The sequence below is a fragment of the Pseudomyrmex gracilis genome, unplaced genomic scaffold (assembly GCF_002006095.1).
Source record: "Pseudomyrmex gracilis isolate BER0280 unplaced genomic scaffold, ASM200609v1 scaffold_112, whole genome shotgun sequence".
NCBI lineage: Eukaryota > Metazoa > Arthropoda > Insecta > Hymenoptera > Formicidae > Pseudomyrmex > Pseudomyrmex gracilis.
This window is the reverse complement of record NW_018020696.1, coordinates 233,060-245,140: the sequence shown is the minus strand read 5'-3', so window position 1 is coordinate 245,140 and position 12,081 is coordinate 233,060. Positions and strand designations below refer to the sequence as shown.

The following is a 12,081-nucleotide window of genomic DNA, read 5'->3' as shown; positions in this document are numbered from 1 at the left end:
TGATCTTATGTGTGCGCGAAGGAGAGAGATTCGCGTTCTGTGTACGTGTGTGCGTGTCGCGATTTCCCGCTATCACGATCCACACAGAGCGCCACCGCATTTGCGAATCGCCACCGCGCGCCTTTTCCGCTGGATTATGTCGATAGTATCATTCGCGAAGAACATCATCGTCGGAGACGAGCCCGACGACGACCACGATGACACTACGGGAGGAGGGAAGTGGGAAGGGGGACGGGAGGCCGGGCGAGGGACGAGCGCGCGGCATCTGAAACCGAGAGGAAAAACAAGCGGCCATACCCATGTGTGTTAGTTGCATCCAGACGCAACGAAAACAAAGCGAGAGACGATCGCTGACGAATAGATATCACGGACGAGACACCCCGTACTAACCGGCCAACATTGTGTGCCCTGTGTGTTGCCCCGGTCGGTCCGCGCCGCGATCGATCATCTATGCCAATCTGCGGCATCGGTGTTTTCTCGCAGCCGCATTAGGAATGCGATGCGGTTTTCACCGCGAGAAAAGCCGCGAAGACGATTGACCCGATGATAGATATACGCATGTGGATCTCGCAGAGAGCGCGCGCGAGATGAAGAAAAACAAACTAAAAAAAAAATTTAAAAAAAATTTCGCGTTCCTTATTATTCTTATCCGCCGCGAAATACGGCGCGCGTCGGTACATCTGATAAGTCGGAAAATGATTTTTACATTTCATAGTAGGATACCTACACATGACTGTGTACGTGCGCACATACACGTACATATACCTCGAAGGTACAGAGTCGATTCTCTCTATCGATCAAACAAAACTCGTAGCTGTGACGTTAACAACCGTCACGCTCTTGTTTTCAGTTTAGATTATATTCGTGTCAAACTCGACTCGGAGATTCACGCGTTTTCCGAAAAAAAAAAAAGAAAAAAACCATTCGATCGGAAGACTGATCATGAGCACGTTCGAATTATCTGACGCGGATAACGTTCTAGATGACTCGCGCGATCTCGCCGTCGGTTCTTCTCTAGCGGAAGATAAGAATCGAACGTCCACTATGGTTACCTGCAAACATGTCGTGTCCGCACATGAGGTAAAAAAAAAAAAAATAAATTCGCACGTTAACGCGATATTTTATTGATAATTAAAACCACATCGAAGTTTTTACATATCGATCCGTGGTTTCCTCATTTCGTCTCTATCTGTCTCGCGTTATTTTTAGCGTTTCTACATTGAAATTTAAAGTGTCTATATTTTCCTCCCCGAATTCGTATGCTGGATAATACAGCAGATTAATCGTAATTCGTATCTGTTAAGATCGTCAAGGATCGTCCGGCGGTGCTCGAGATTGCAGACTCTATCACGGCGGATCTCGTCGGGAATACGCAATTTGAAGTGGAAAAAAGTGAAAATTTATGCGGAAGTGAGACAATTGAAGCAACAAACAGCACCAATGAAGACGACCCACCGCAAGTTCCTTTAAATTACGATCGGTTGTTCGATACGAGCCACGCGGATCTGTCTTACTTTAATTCGAGAATAAATACGAGCGACGTATGTCACGATTTCGAGCACGCCGACGGGAAAATTCGAGAGAAAGATGGTAACGATAGCGAGAAAACGATTCAAGAGAAGTTTCCTGTAATGGACGATAAATGCGCGAATTTTTTTGCCGGTTTAGAATTGTCAGAAAATCTCGACTTAACGTCGTGCGAAAATCTGTGTCGCGTCAACAATCATCAAGATGAAAAATCCATCGATTCAGGAATTTCCGTGAATAGCGTAAGAGACAATCACAGCAAGACTGTACAGCAAATCACCGACAGTTACGTCGATTTGCTAAGTGAGATTGAAAATAATGGCGTCGCATGCGCATCGTACGTCAAGCGCGTGAAAAAAGACAGAGAAGAGATTAGAGAAGAAACAAAGTTCGAAGAAAATGTCGGTTTAACTGTAAGCAATATCGAACATTCTCCACAAGAAGGATTAGATATAAACAATATGGCCGCTTCGACGATAGACTGCGGTAATTATTATATAAACAATGACGAAAATTATCTCAAAGACGATATTGATCTCTTGAAATGCACAGAAGAAAGTGTGAAATATCCGTTCAGTGTCGCAAGCGCCGAAGAAGAATACGGTATAGAAGAATCGATTACAGAAATAAAAGAGATGAACAAGATAATCTCGAATCTGTTGTGCACGGATGATGACAAGGACCAACGCGACTCGGTCGAAGAGCGAATGGCGAACGCCTTGTCTTCAAACGCGGAGAACGACGATGTAATGAGAAAAATCATCGTGGACAACTGTTCTGACATTTCCGTTCGACAATATTCACCGATCTGCGAAAATGCAAACGTGGATCTCAGAAGATCGAGTAGCGATCACGTGATCAAGAAAAAAGGAGGCAAATTTTGTCCGCGTCGTCGCGTTGCTTCCGACACTTCCATCGCCAAGGAAGATATTTTAAAAACCATCGAGGAGGCGGAGAAAATACTGACCAACAACCCGTACGCTTTCACGAGCCAAGCAACGGAGAATTGTAATGACGATCGGTTGGTGGACAAATCTGCGAAAGAGACGACAAATGACGATGAACGCGGAACAAAAACTGAAGAGGCGAATTATTTTATTGAGAATAAAAACGCTGCGATTTTGGAAAATGAGAGGATTGAAACGATTACCGCGTCGTCGGAGCCCGACATTGTCGAGAGCAATTTGCAGAAATTAGCCGAGATCACGTGTTACAATCGACCGAGATCGCACGCCGAGATCTACGAGACCCTGAAGAAGATAGCCGAGGAGAAGAGAAAAATAGAAGATCGAAAGAACGAGTCGCTGGAAGGTCTGTCGAAAAAATTCGAAGAAATCGACAAGCTCGTCGCCGATCGCACCGACAATTCTCGCGCGTCCGACGATCCGTGCGGATTGATGTTTTCGGACAACGTCGATTCCGACAGTCTCGATGAGTTTCAGATTGATCCTGAAAATCTTGAACTTCCTCTGACGAAGTCCGAGATAACCGAGAATTTGAAAATCGAGGAATTAGAAAAAGAGCTCGCGAATGAGATAAAAGAGCACAACAAGCTGATGGACGAATACGAGAAAATTCTTACCACGGAGCTAGAAGAGCTTCAGGAAGAGACTTTGAAGAAAGAATCAGTGCGAGACAATGAAGACAAAGATGTCGATGAAGAATGCGAAGATAAATCCGAGATTGACAGAAAAATGAATGAACAACTTCCGAATGAAACGTCCGAAGTGACGACTGATGTGACGGCAACTGATATCGATTCGGAATCAGACGATTCTGTTTTCGAGGAGTTAAAGAAACCAGAAAGAACGTACATCACGGGAAAGATTTACGATTTCGATGAAAAAAGGCATGGTGTTAGGTAAAGTCTTTGTAAAAAAAATATATGTAATTTGTTTGATATGTTTTCTATAATATCGAGTTCACATAAATAATAATTTTATAAATATCAACAAATATGTGATAAATATCAACAAAGTTTATTGTGACAATGTTGTAGAACGTTTTCGACCTTTAGGTTTAGGTTCTTTTTCAATATGTTTCTACAAGAATGATAAATAATATATTGCTCGCAAAAATAAAAAAATAAAAAAAAATTACAGTATTGTTGACAAAACTTACAAAAATGTCACAATAAACTTTCTTAAATACACACATCAACATCTGCGTTTTGCTCCAAACAGCCAATAACCACATATTTGTTAATATTTAAAAATTTTTGAAGCTGTTCATATTTATCATTATTTATTAATAATTTTATAGAATGACAGAGGAACTGATCAGGAAGCATTGCAAGGAGAAGAGTCTTTATCTCACTCCGTATCTGAACGACGTTCTGTACTTGCACTATAAAGGCATGTGCGCGCGATAATAAGATCTAATTACAACACAACTGACCCGGACAACGCAATTATCCATCCAAGTTGTTAAATTTCAGGATTTTCCTTCATCGAGAATCTCGAAAAATACACGGGTCTGAAGTGCTTGTGGCTGGAGAGCAACGGTATTCGCGAGATCGCCAACTTGGAAAACCAGAGCGAACTCAAGTGTCTTTATCTTCACCACAACCTCATCGACAAGATCGAGAATCTCGACTACCAGACGAAGCTCGACACTCTTAATCTCTCGCACAACACGATACGCAAGATCGAGAATCTCGGTAACTCGAATCCCACGCGCGAGGTGTCTCTCGATGACCTTGACCTTGACGCGTTCCTGCTTTTCAGACGGCCTCAAGTTCCTGACCAACTTGAACCTGTCGCACAACTATCTACAAGAAACCGCTGACATCGAGCATCTCCGTCTGCTCCACGCGATCTCGATCTTGGACATCTCTCACAACAGGATCGACACCTGCGACGTCGTTGACGTAAGTCGATAATTACGCGCGCGTACGCGAAACATGATGGTTTTATTTACAAAAAAAAAAAAACAACTTTCCGCGTATTAAAACGTTGAATAACACACACACAAATTTAAATAATTTCTATTTAAAATAAGAAAACAAATGTTTTTGAAAATTTATTGCAAGAAAAAATTTCTTACGCGAGAAGAAGCAGTTTTTTCCGAACGGATCTTTTTTTTTGCGTAAAGCGCGTTAAAAAAAAAGATGAAATCTTTAGATTCTGGGAGACATGAAATCGCTGCGGGTTCTGTGTCTAACCGGCAATCCGGTGCTGAAGGTGATAAAGATGTATCGCAAGACCATGATTCTGAAGTGCAAGGATCTCCAGTACCTGGACGATCGGCCGGTGTTTCCGCGCGATCGCGCCTGCGCCGAGGCCTGGTAAAAATCTATCGACAAAATTAATTGTCACAATTGAATATTTCATCCTTAAAAGAAAAAAAAATTATCTCGCCGGATCGCAGGTCGCGCGGTGGCGTCGACGAAGAGACGGCCGAGAGAAAACGATGGATTCAGGAGGAGCAGAAGAAAATCAACGACAGCGTCATGGGTAAGTAATATAAACGATTTGACGGTTTCTCGAAATGGCCGCGCTCTTTCGGTCCCTTTGACTCCTTTCACCTGTTCTGTGCACCGATCTCGGTCTTTGTTTACTTGTCGACTGCCGCGTCCGCCCTCGAAAGCCCTGATAAACAAAAGAAAGCTGTGCAAACCGGTCGAGACGTCCGAAAAGGAGGCGACGGATAAGAAGAAGGGAGAGGAAGAGAAGAAGAAGAAGAAGAAGGAGGATGAGAAGAAGAACGAAGAAGTCGCCGCGAAGTCAAGCGCGCGCACCGCGACGAGGAGCAGCGGACTGGTAAGAACTAGTTTTGTCAAGGTCTGGTACAGAATTCGTGCTTCGAATAATATCACCACCTATCGGTCCCGTCGACTATTTCATCCCAAGGGGATTAGAAATAGGAACGAAACTCTCGCGTTCGCACACATTTTATATCGTTGTCCAGTAAGTTGAAAACCGAATTATATCCAGGCTGCGTTCGGACAGCTCGCTTTCGCGCTAAAAGCATTGATCAGTCTTTGTTTCCCGTTTTTTTTATTTTTTAATGACCAATAAAGATAAAAAAAAACAACACTTCTAGTATAAAACCGAGCGCTATATTGTCCAGAACAAAATCTTGGATCAAAATTTACGCCATTATTTTCGCATCTTACATGCGGCTTTTTTGACGTGACGATACGCGTTTGTTTGTTTTTTTTTCGACCAAAGACGAACCTAACCTGCGATTGGTTTGCTTGCAATCTTGTATAATTAAAATTTTGTTACGTGCCGCAAAAACTCCTCACACTCCTTCCGATCTCTCCCGCAAAGCTGGCGAACACGCTGAAGCTCGACCTGGAAGGAAAGAAAAAGTCTGAGGAGCGATCTTTCCTCGGTTTCTACGCATCTTCGTCGTCGTCGTCGTCGTCGGATCAGGAGCTCACGAGCGACGAAGAAAACGAGCGCGAGCGGCAAAAAAGCGGCGAGGAAAGTGACGGAAGGAGGCCAATGGCGGAGGAAGAGAGAAAAGTCACCGACGGAAACAACGGGGAGATTCTGCTGCCCTGGAAAGCCGAGGTATATGCGATCTTTGTGGTTCTTGTATCAAATGGATTTCAGAAGAGACAAAAACTTGTTCACCTATTCTTTGCGATTTAGGATCGAGAAAAAACTCAATCGCGAATATTGATCGAAGAAATATCGGAGTTCGCACAATGCTCTCCCGATGAGGCGGATAGAAAATCGCGCGGGGAACAAGTCTCGAATGGTTCTGAGAATGTGCAGGATCTAATCGGCGACTGTATCGTCGACAGGAAAATTGTCACTTTTGAAAATGAAAAAACAGTAACGGAAAGAGAAATGAACAAGAAAGAAATTACAAAAAGATCGATTGACAGCGATAACATCAATGAAATAGGTGAGAGAGCAATTTTTATTCTAACATATATAAATATATATATTTAACACTAGAATAATCAGAGTTGAGTATATATTTCTTTATCAAGGATCCGTGAATTTGATGAGTATTTTAATGAACATCTCTTTTAATTTCTTTGATTTATCTAAATATTTAATTAACAAAAAGCGTTTAGAGCTGCAAAGGTTTTTAATATTTTTTTACACTTATTTTTTTTTGTTTTTTGTTAAAATAAAACAACTCGTTTCTTGCAAATAGACCGCATTTCTGAAATCATTTTGACGAGTTCGATTGTTTTGGTGTTAACACATCGCGGACGAAATATCTTGTCACAGAGCAAGAGTTCCGCGTGGTGTCAGTAACGCTTTCAGATATCGCACAGTTTTGAATGTAATCGCAAAAAAAATACACGTTATCCGTGATCGAATTATTACCTTGATTTTATTCAGTGAATAATTGCGACTGTTTTTCGCAGATCACATTGAGAAAACATTGTGCTCCGTATCGTGCGACACGTCGGATCTAAAACGAATATTAGAAGAAGATAAGAAACCGAAGATCTATCAGAGAAAGAGCAAAGACTATTCGATTTGTTCTAAACTTAGCAGCATTCGGGAAGAAATGAAAGAGTTCTGCGACGGTATGGATAGGTTTGTTGACGAAAACAAGATAGTGTTCAAGAACGGCGAGGTGGAAGGATTCTGGAGCGAGAGAGAGACAGCAAATGAACACCCGCAAGGTGAATCCGTTGACGAAAGCGAGAACCGAGAAACCGAGGACAAGGTTTCCGCGAGCGAAGAAGAAAATAAGTTACGATGGTGGTGCAGTAGGGAAAGAAAATTGAAGGTCAAGGAGATCTTAAGAAAACGAGAGGACGAGGCGAGGAAAAACAAGATGAAACTTGAAGACACAAGAAAAAATTCCGATCACTATTCGTCGGATGACAAAAATCAGACAGCCGATATCACAAATAATATTCAAAGTGTTTGTGATTCAAAGACGGCGACGAATTCTTCGACGAGTGTCCTTGTAGTAGATTCAACAAAAACATATTCTGCAAAAGATGCGGAAAATGACGAAAAGTCGAGAATCGACGTAGGAGCGGAAAAACCAAATATCTCTTCCACAGAAAATGTAATACTGGATCTCTCTCTTCTAGACAAGGAAAAAGCATCGGATAGCATTTCTTCTCCAGAAGAAAAAATGTCAAATATCATTCCTCGAATTACCAACTCGACGGAGTTCGTTGATTCTGACAAGCAATCGTCGAACTGTGAAAATATCGCGGACACGAAGTCTGTGAAAACTGAAACGTTGGAAGACAGATTCGTCGATCTTTCACTTGAATCCTTGGAAGAAGGAAAAACCATCGACGAATCAGACGCCGATTCCTTCAGAACGGCAACGTCCGTTCAAGAAGACTCGCAAAGTTTAGACAACAATCAAGAATCATCTGAAGGTTCAAATACGGTTTACGCGAAAGATAATTGCACAGATCGTGGTTTAACTGATAATGAAAACATTGACGATGTAGCAAACAGTCACAAGAAAATAGACGAAGAACACAATGACGCGATTTGCGAGAACAAGAATATTGATAAAATGGAAAACTTTTCTGACAAAATAGAATCATCAAATGGCAAATCGGATCTTCTGAACTTACCGAGTCTTACCGGTTCTGTTCAAGCAGGTTTATACTGTCTAAGAGACCGGCCCGGAAAGTCGCTCCGGACCAAAGACTGGATCGGTCCAAAGACTCACTCGTCTCTGAAAAGAACAAGTCAGTTTTCCAGACTTGCGGGAAAAAGAATCCGCGAGGTTGAAGACATCGAATACAGCGAGGAAGAGTGTAACTGCGACGAGGTAATTTATTCCAGAAGAAAACCGGAAAAACGTAGACCTCGGAGTCAAATTTCTGAGAGATGTAGACAGCACGTGATACAGGAGACGAGGAAATTCGTGAAGAAGGCGTCGCCGTTGATCGACAAGTGCATAGCAAGTCTGATGGAAGACGCGGAAAATTCCGGTAAAAAACTGTGCCATAAATACGATCGAAGAAGTCTCGGAGAATTTCTGCCGTCTGGCTTCGAGTCGAAAATAGATTTTAAGAAATCCGCAAGTGAAGAACGAAGTAACTTATGTGATAAGTACAAAAACGAATCTACCAACGTAACAAATTTATGGCCATACGCTGCGTTGACCAATAATTTGGGTAAGACTGCAGTAAACAATCACGATACAGTACACAATCTAACTTTAATTCTGTAAACTCTGATATTTAGTCCAACGCGATTTTTTATTGGTATACTAATATTAAAACGTGCAAAAAAGTCTTTAAAAAATTCAAGGTTTTATTCAACATTTTTAATTAAGGAAATAACATTAGTTTTTGATGTTTTTATTTTTCAGAAATTTTTTGACTAAGTAGGAGTTTTAAGATGTTTCATTTTCAAAAAATCGCTCGGAAACAAGTTCAGAGATTTACAGGATTAGGATTGAACTCACAAAATAAGTACACAATTTTAGTGTCAATCAATCTGTTCTAGATATTCAATCGCTCGCCAATCTCTTTTGTGAATCCAAAAATACTTCCAAGCCGGACTCACCGGTTGAAAATGCCGTGTCTCATTACAAAGAGTCTTGCGATTATTTGCACGAGTTAGAAAGCAAAAAGAAATTGCTAATCAGCCCAGATTTCGCGACGGCCAATCAAGAATCAAAGGAGTCATTTGACAATAAATCACTGGAAGAATGTTCGATAAAAAAATCGGTCGAACCACTGATCGAAGTGATTTCCGAGAGTTCTGCAACCTTCGAGGATAGCGAACGAAGTTTGAGGCAACGAGATATCAAAGAAAACTTGCACGATCGTCAAAACACTATTGATTGTCATCAGAAAGATGTTACGGTACATATAATTGCGCAAATATTTGTTATCTCAAATCGATGAAAATAACAAAATTAACTAAAATTTATAATTTCTCGTGTGTTTAATAACACATATTAAATCTATGTGTACATTTTTTTCAGGTTGTCTTCAAGAGATTTGACGAGATGTCGGAGATTTCCGAAAATCCTGAAAAGCGCGTTAATGAAGAAAGCAGAATTGATTCGAAAGAGGAAACGAAGGTCGGAATGTTTTCAACATCGTGTACATTATCAGACAACGCAGACCGTAAAGAGTGTGCATTAGAAAAGGAGAAAAGTGTAATTACCACGACGAAAAAAAGTATAGAAATGCAAGTGGCGCAGGAGAATTAGAATGAACAAAAAAGTTTCAATTTGTTGTGTTCACAAATAAAAAAAAAGAGTCATATGATTAATATTATAATATAAATATATATATATATATATACACATATATATTTAAACTAATATTAAATAATATAAAACTTTCAAGAACCGCAAATAGAGCATAAAATGTTAGTTTAGGTTCACAGGAACGTGTGCGTTTTTCTTTTTTTTCTTCCTGTTCTCCATTCGAAATAAATGTGTTACCTTTCGTAAAAAAAAAAAAAAACCTGATTTGACCACTTAAATTTATCTAGTTTCGCAATTGTTCGACGAAAGAAACGACAGGTGGCGAAACAGACCGACCTTCTACTACATACACTTTATTTTTTGTGTCCACACTCACATCAATTATATTATAATAATAATAATAATTATAATAATAATAATAATGACAATGGCTGATGATGTCGATAAAAGTCGTAATTAACAATAGCAATTAATAAGTAATCCGTAATAATATGCGCGTAATGAGATAATCGGTTTCGCACGCGAAAGAAACGATAGTCTATAGCACGGTTTTTTTTTTTTTTTTTTTTTTTTAAACTTTTTTTTTGGAAACTTTTCTTCACCGCGTCTCTCCGTCTCTCTTTATATACTTAATCAGCGCCTGCGGTGTGTCTCCGGACACAGATAATATTCCAGATGGCTTATTCTCGCAGAAGCTTACCACACACACCTTTTCCATACTTTGGCGAAAAGCTCTTGACATTATAATATATTTTATAAAGATCGAGATTATGTTACGATTATATCACCATGTTGTATACAACGACATTGTTTTCTCCTCGTTTCATCTTTCTCCATGGCGCTTTTCTTCTCACCCCATCGATCCCCCGTTTCTCGTTTTAATTATAATAATTTATGGCGTTTTTATCGTATAAGTCATCGGTATATACGAACGTAGCATATATCTTTTCTTTTCGTTTTTCAAAACGAAAACGTACATCATTATACATCCCCTATAGAATCGTTTTACATAGTAATAGTAATTTATAAATATGCGATGAATATCACGAATATCTTGCTTCTCTGCACAGGCACGCAGAAATCAAAATTTGAGTAGATATCTTATTTCTTCTCTTAGTTTTTTTTTGTGTTGATTTTTTTTGTTTGTCAACATTCACTTTCACGTATATGTAATAATTACATGTCTCGTGGTGCTCTCACTCGCTCGCTCGCTCGCTCGCTCATTCACTCGTTCACTTTCTCTTTCTTCTTCTCGCTCGTTTGCTCCCTAATTAATGAGATTTCTGTCTTTAGAAACGTACCGAGCATCGATTAAAGAGAACGATCGACGATCGCAAATGAGAGAGAAAGAAAGAGAGAGGGAGAGAGAGAGAGAGAGAAAGGGAAAGAGAGAGAGAGATATTCAAGAGGAAATCGCGCGAGGATGAAAGATTATACGTTTCTTTTCATGAATATGTAATTTCCGTTGCTTCCGTCGATCGGCACTTTATCGACATCCTGTACGTCGCTTTAAGTGTCTCCTTGTTTTATAATTTAATGCGATCATAGTTTGTATAGTTTGTCATCGTTTGCTGTGTGGTAATGATTATTACATACGCGTTACAACCTTACGAGCTACGGCTTAACACAGTATACATCTTACGTGCTAGACTTTTTTTTTTTTTTTTTATTCTCGAAAACTGGAAAGCAGACCCTTTACTTGCAGTTTCTCTTTGTTTCTTATCGTAGAGTCGCATCGGCTCTGTACGTATAGATATTTCGTCGATATATCAAAATCGAGCAGCGTCTTCGTGAGAAGAGAGACGCTCCGTAATTATTTACCTTGGGTTTTTTTTTTTTTTTTTTTTTTTAAAGAGCATATAAAAGAAGCAAATTGTCTTCGACAACAGCAGCAGACTTAATTCCGGTTTACTCTAATTTGCAATCACGAAGCAGAAGCAACAGAACTTTTGTCACTTGTCACACTTCCTTTGGTATTTTTTTTTTTTTTTTTGTTCTTTTGCACCTCGGTTTTTCTTATAAGAGTTTTATTATTTAATCGCTTTGACACTGAAAAATGCGTCAGTCTTTTTTTTTTACTGTGTTGCGCAACAAGAATAAATCCTTTTATTTATTTATTTTTTTTTTTTTTTCTCGCCGTTCCTTTCTTCGTTACTTTTGTTCCCAGTTCGGACGAAACTTCGTCGTAAGTTAACATTTAATGTGATGCATCTTCATATTTCTTAAAACAGCGTAATTGATAAGCGTTTTTTTATGTAGATAAAGTTCTTGTCATAACTTTGTACTTCGATAATTGTTTCGTAATTAAGATTGTCATACAACATATTTTCGCGAATCGTTAAGAAGTGTGAGAAATAAATGTTTGACCAAAGCAATTCCGTTCTTTATATCGTCGAAAGAGACGTACGTGTAAACAAAAATTTTGATTTTACA

At 39.7% G+C, this 12,081-nt stretch overlaps 2 protein-coding genes across 2 annotated transcripts; both read left to right on the top strand.

Moving 5' to 3' along the window:
* The first annotated feature begins 740 nt into the window (after positions 1-740).
* LOC109856264 lies at positions 741-4,817 on the top strand. The gene is made up of 6 exons (XM_020431328.1): positions 741-1,080; positions 1,305-3,388; positions 3,790-3,881; positions 3,965-4,186; positions 4,254-4,396; positions 4,650-4,817. Exons 1-6 carry the CDS (start codon positions 943-945, stop codon positions 4,815-4,817), a joined length of 2,847 nt encoding a protein of 948 aa, XP_020286917.1. The 5' UTR covers positions 741-942.
* Positions 4,818-4,901: 84 nt separating this feature from the next.
* Positions 4,902-10,836, top strand: LOC109856248 (dentin sialophosphoprotein-like). The gene is made up of 7 exons (XM_020431300.1): positions 4,902-4,982; positions 5,116-5,288; positions 5,802-6,047; positions 6,129-6,387; positions 6,863-8,599; positions 8,934-9,295; positions 9,418-10,836. Exons 1-7 carry the CDS (start codon positions 4,979-4,981, stop codon positions 9,646-9,648), a joined length of 3,012 nt encoding a protein of 1,003 aa, XP_020286889.1. The 5' UTR covers positions 4,902-4,978; the 3' UTR covers positions 9,649-10,836.
* The last annotated feature ends 1,245 nt before the right edge of the window (positions 10,837-12,081 follow it).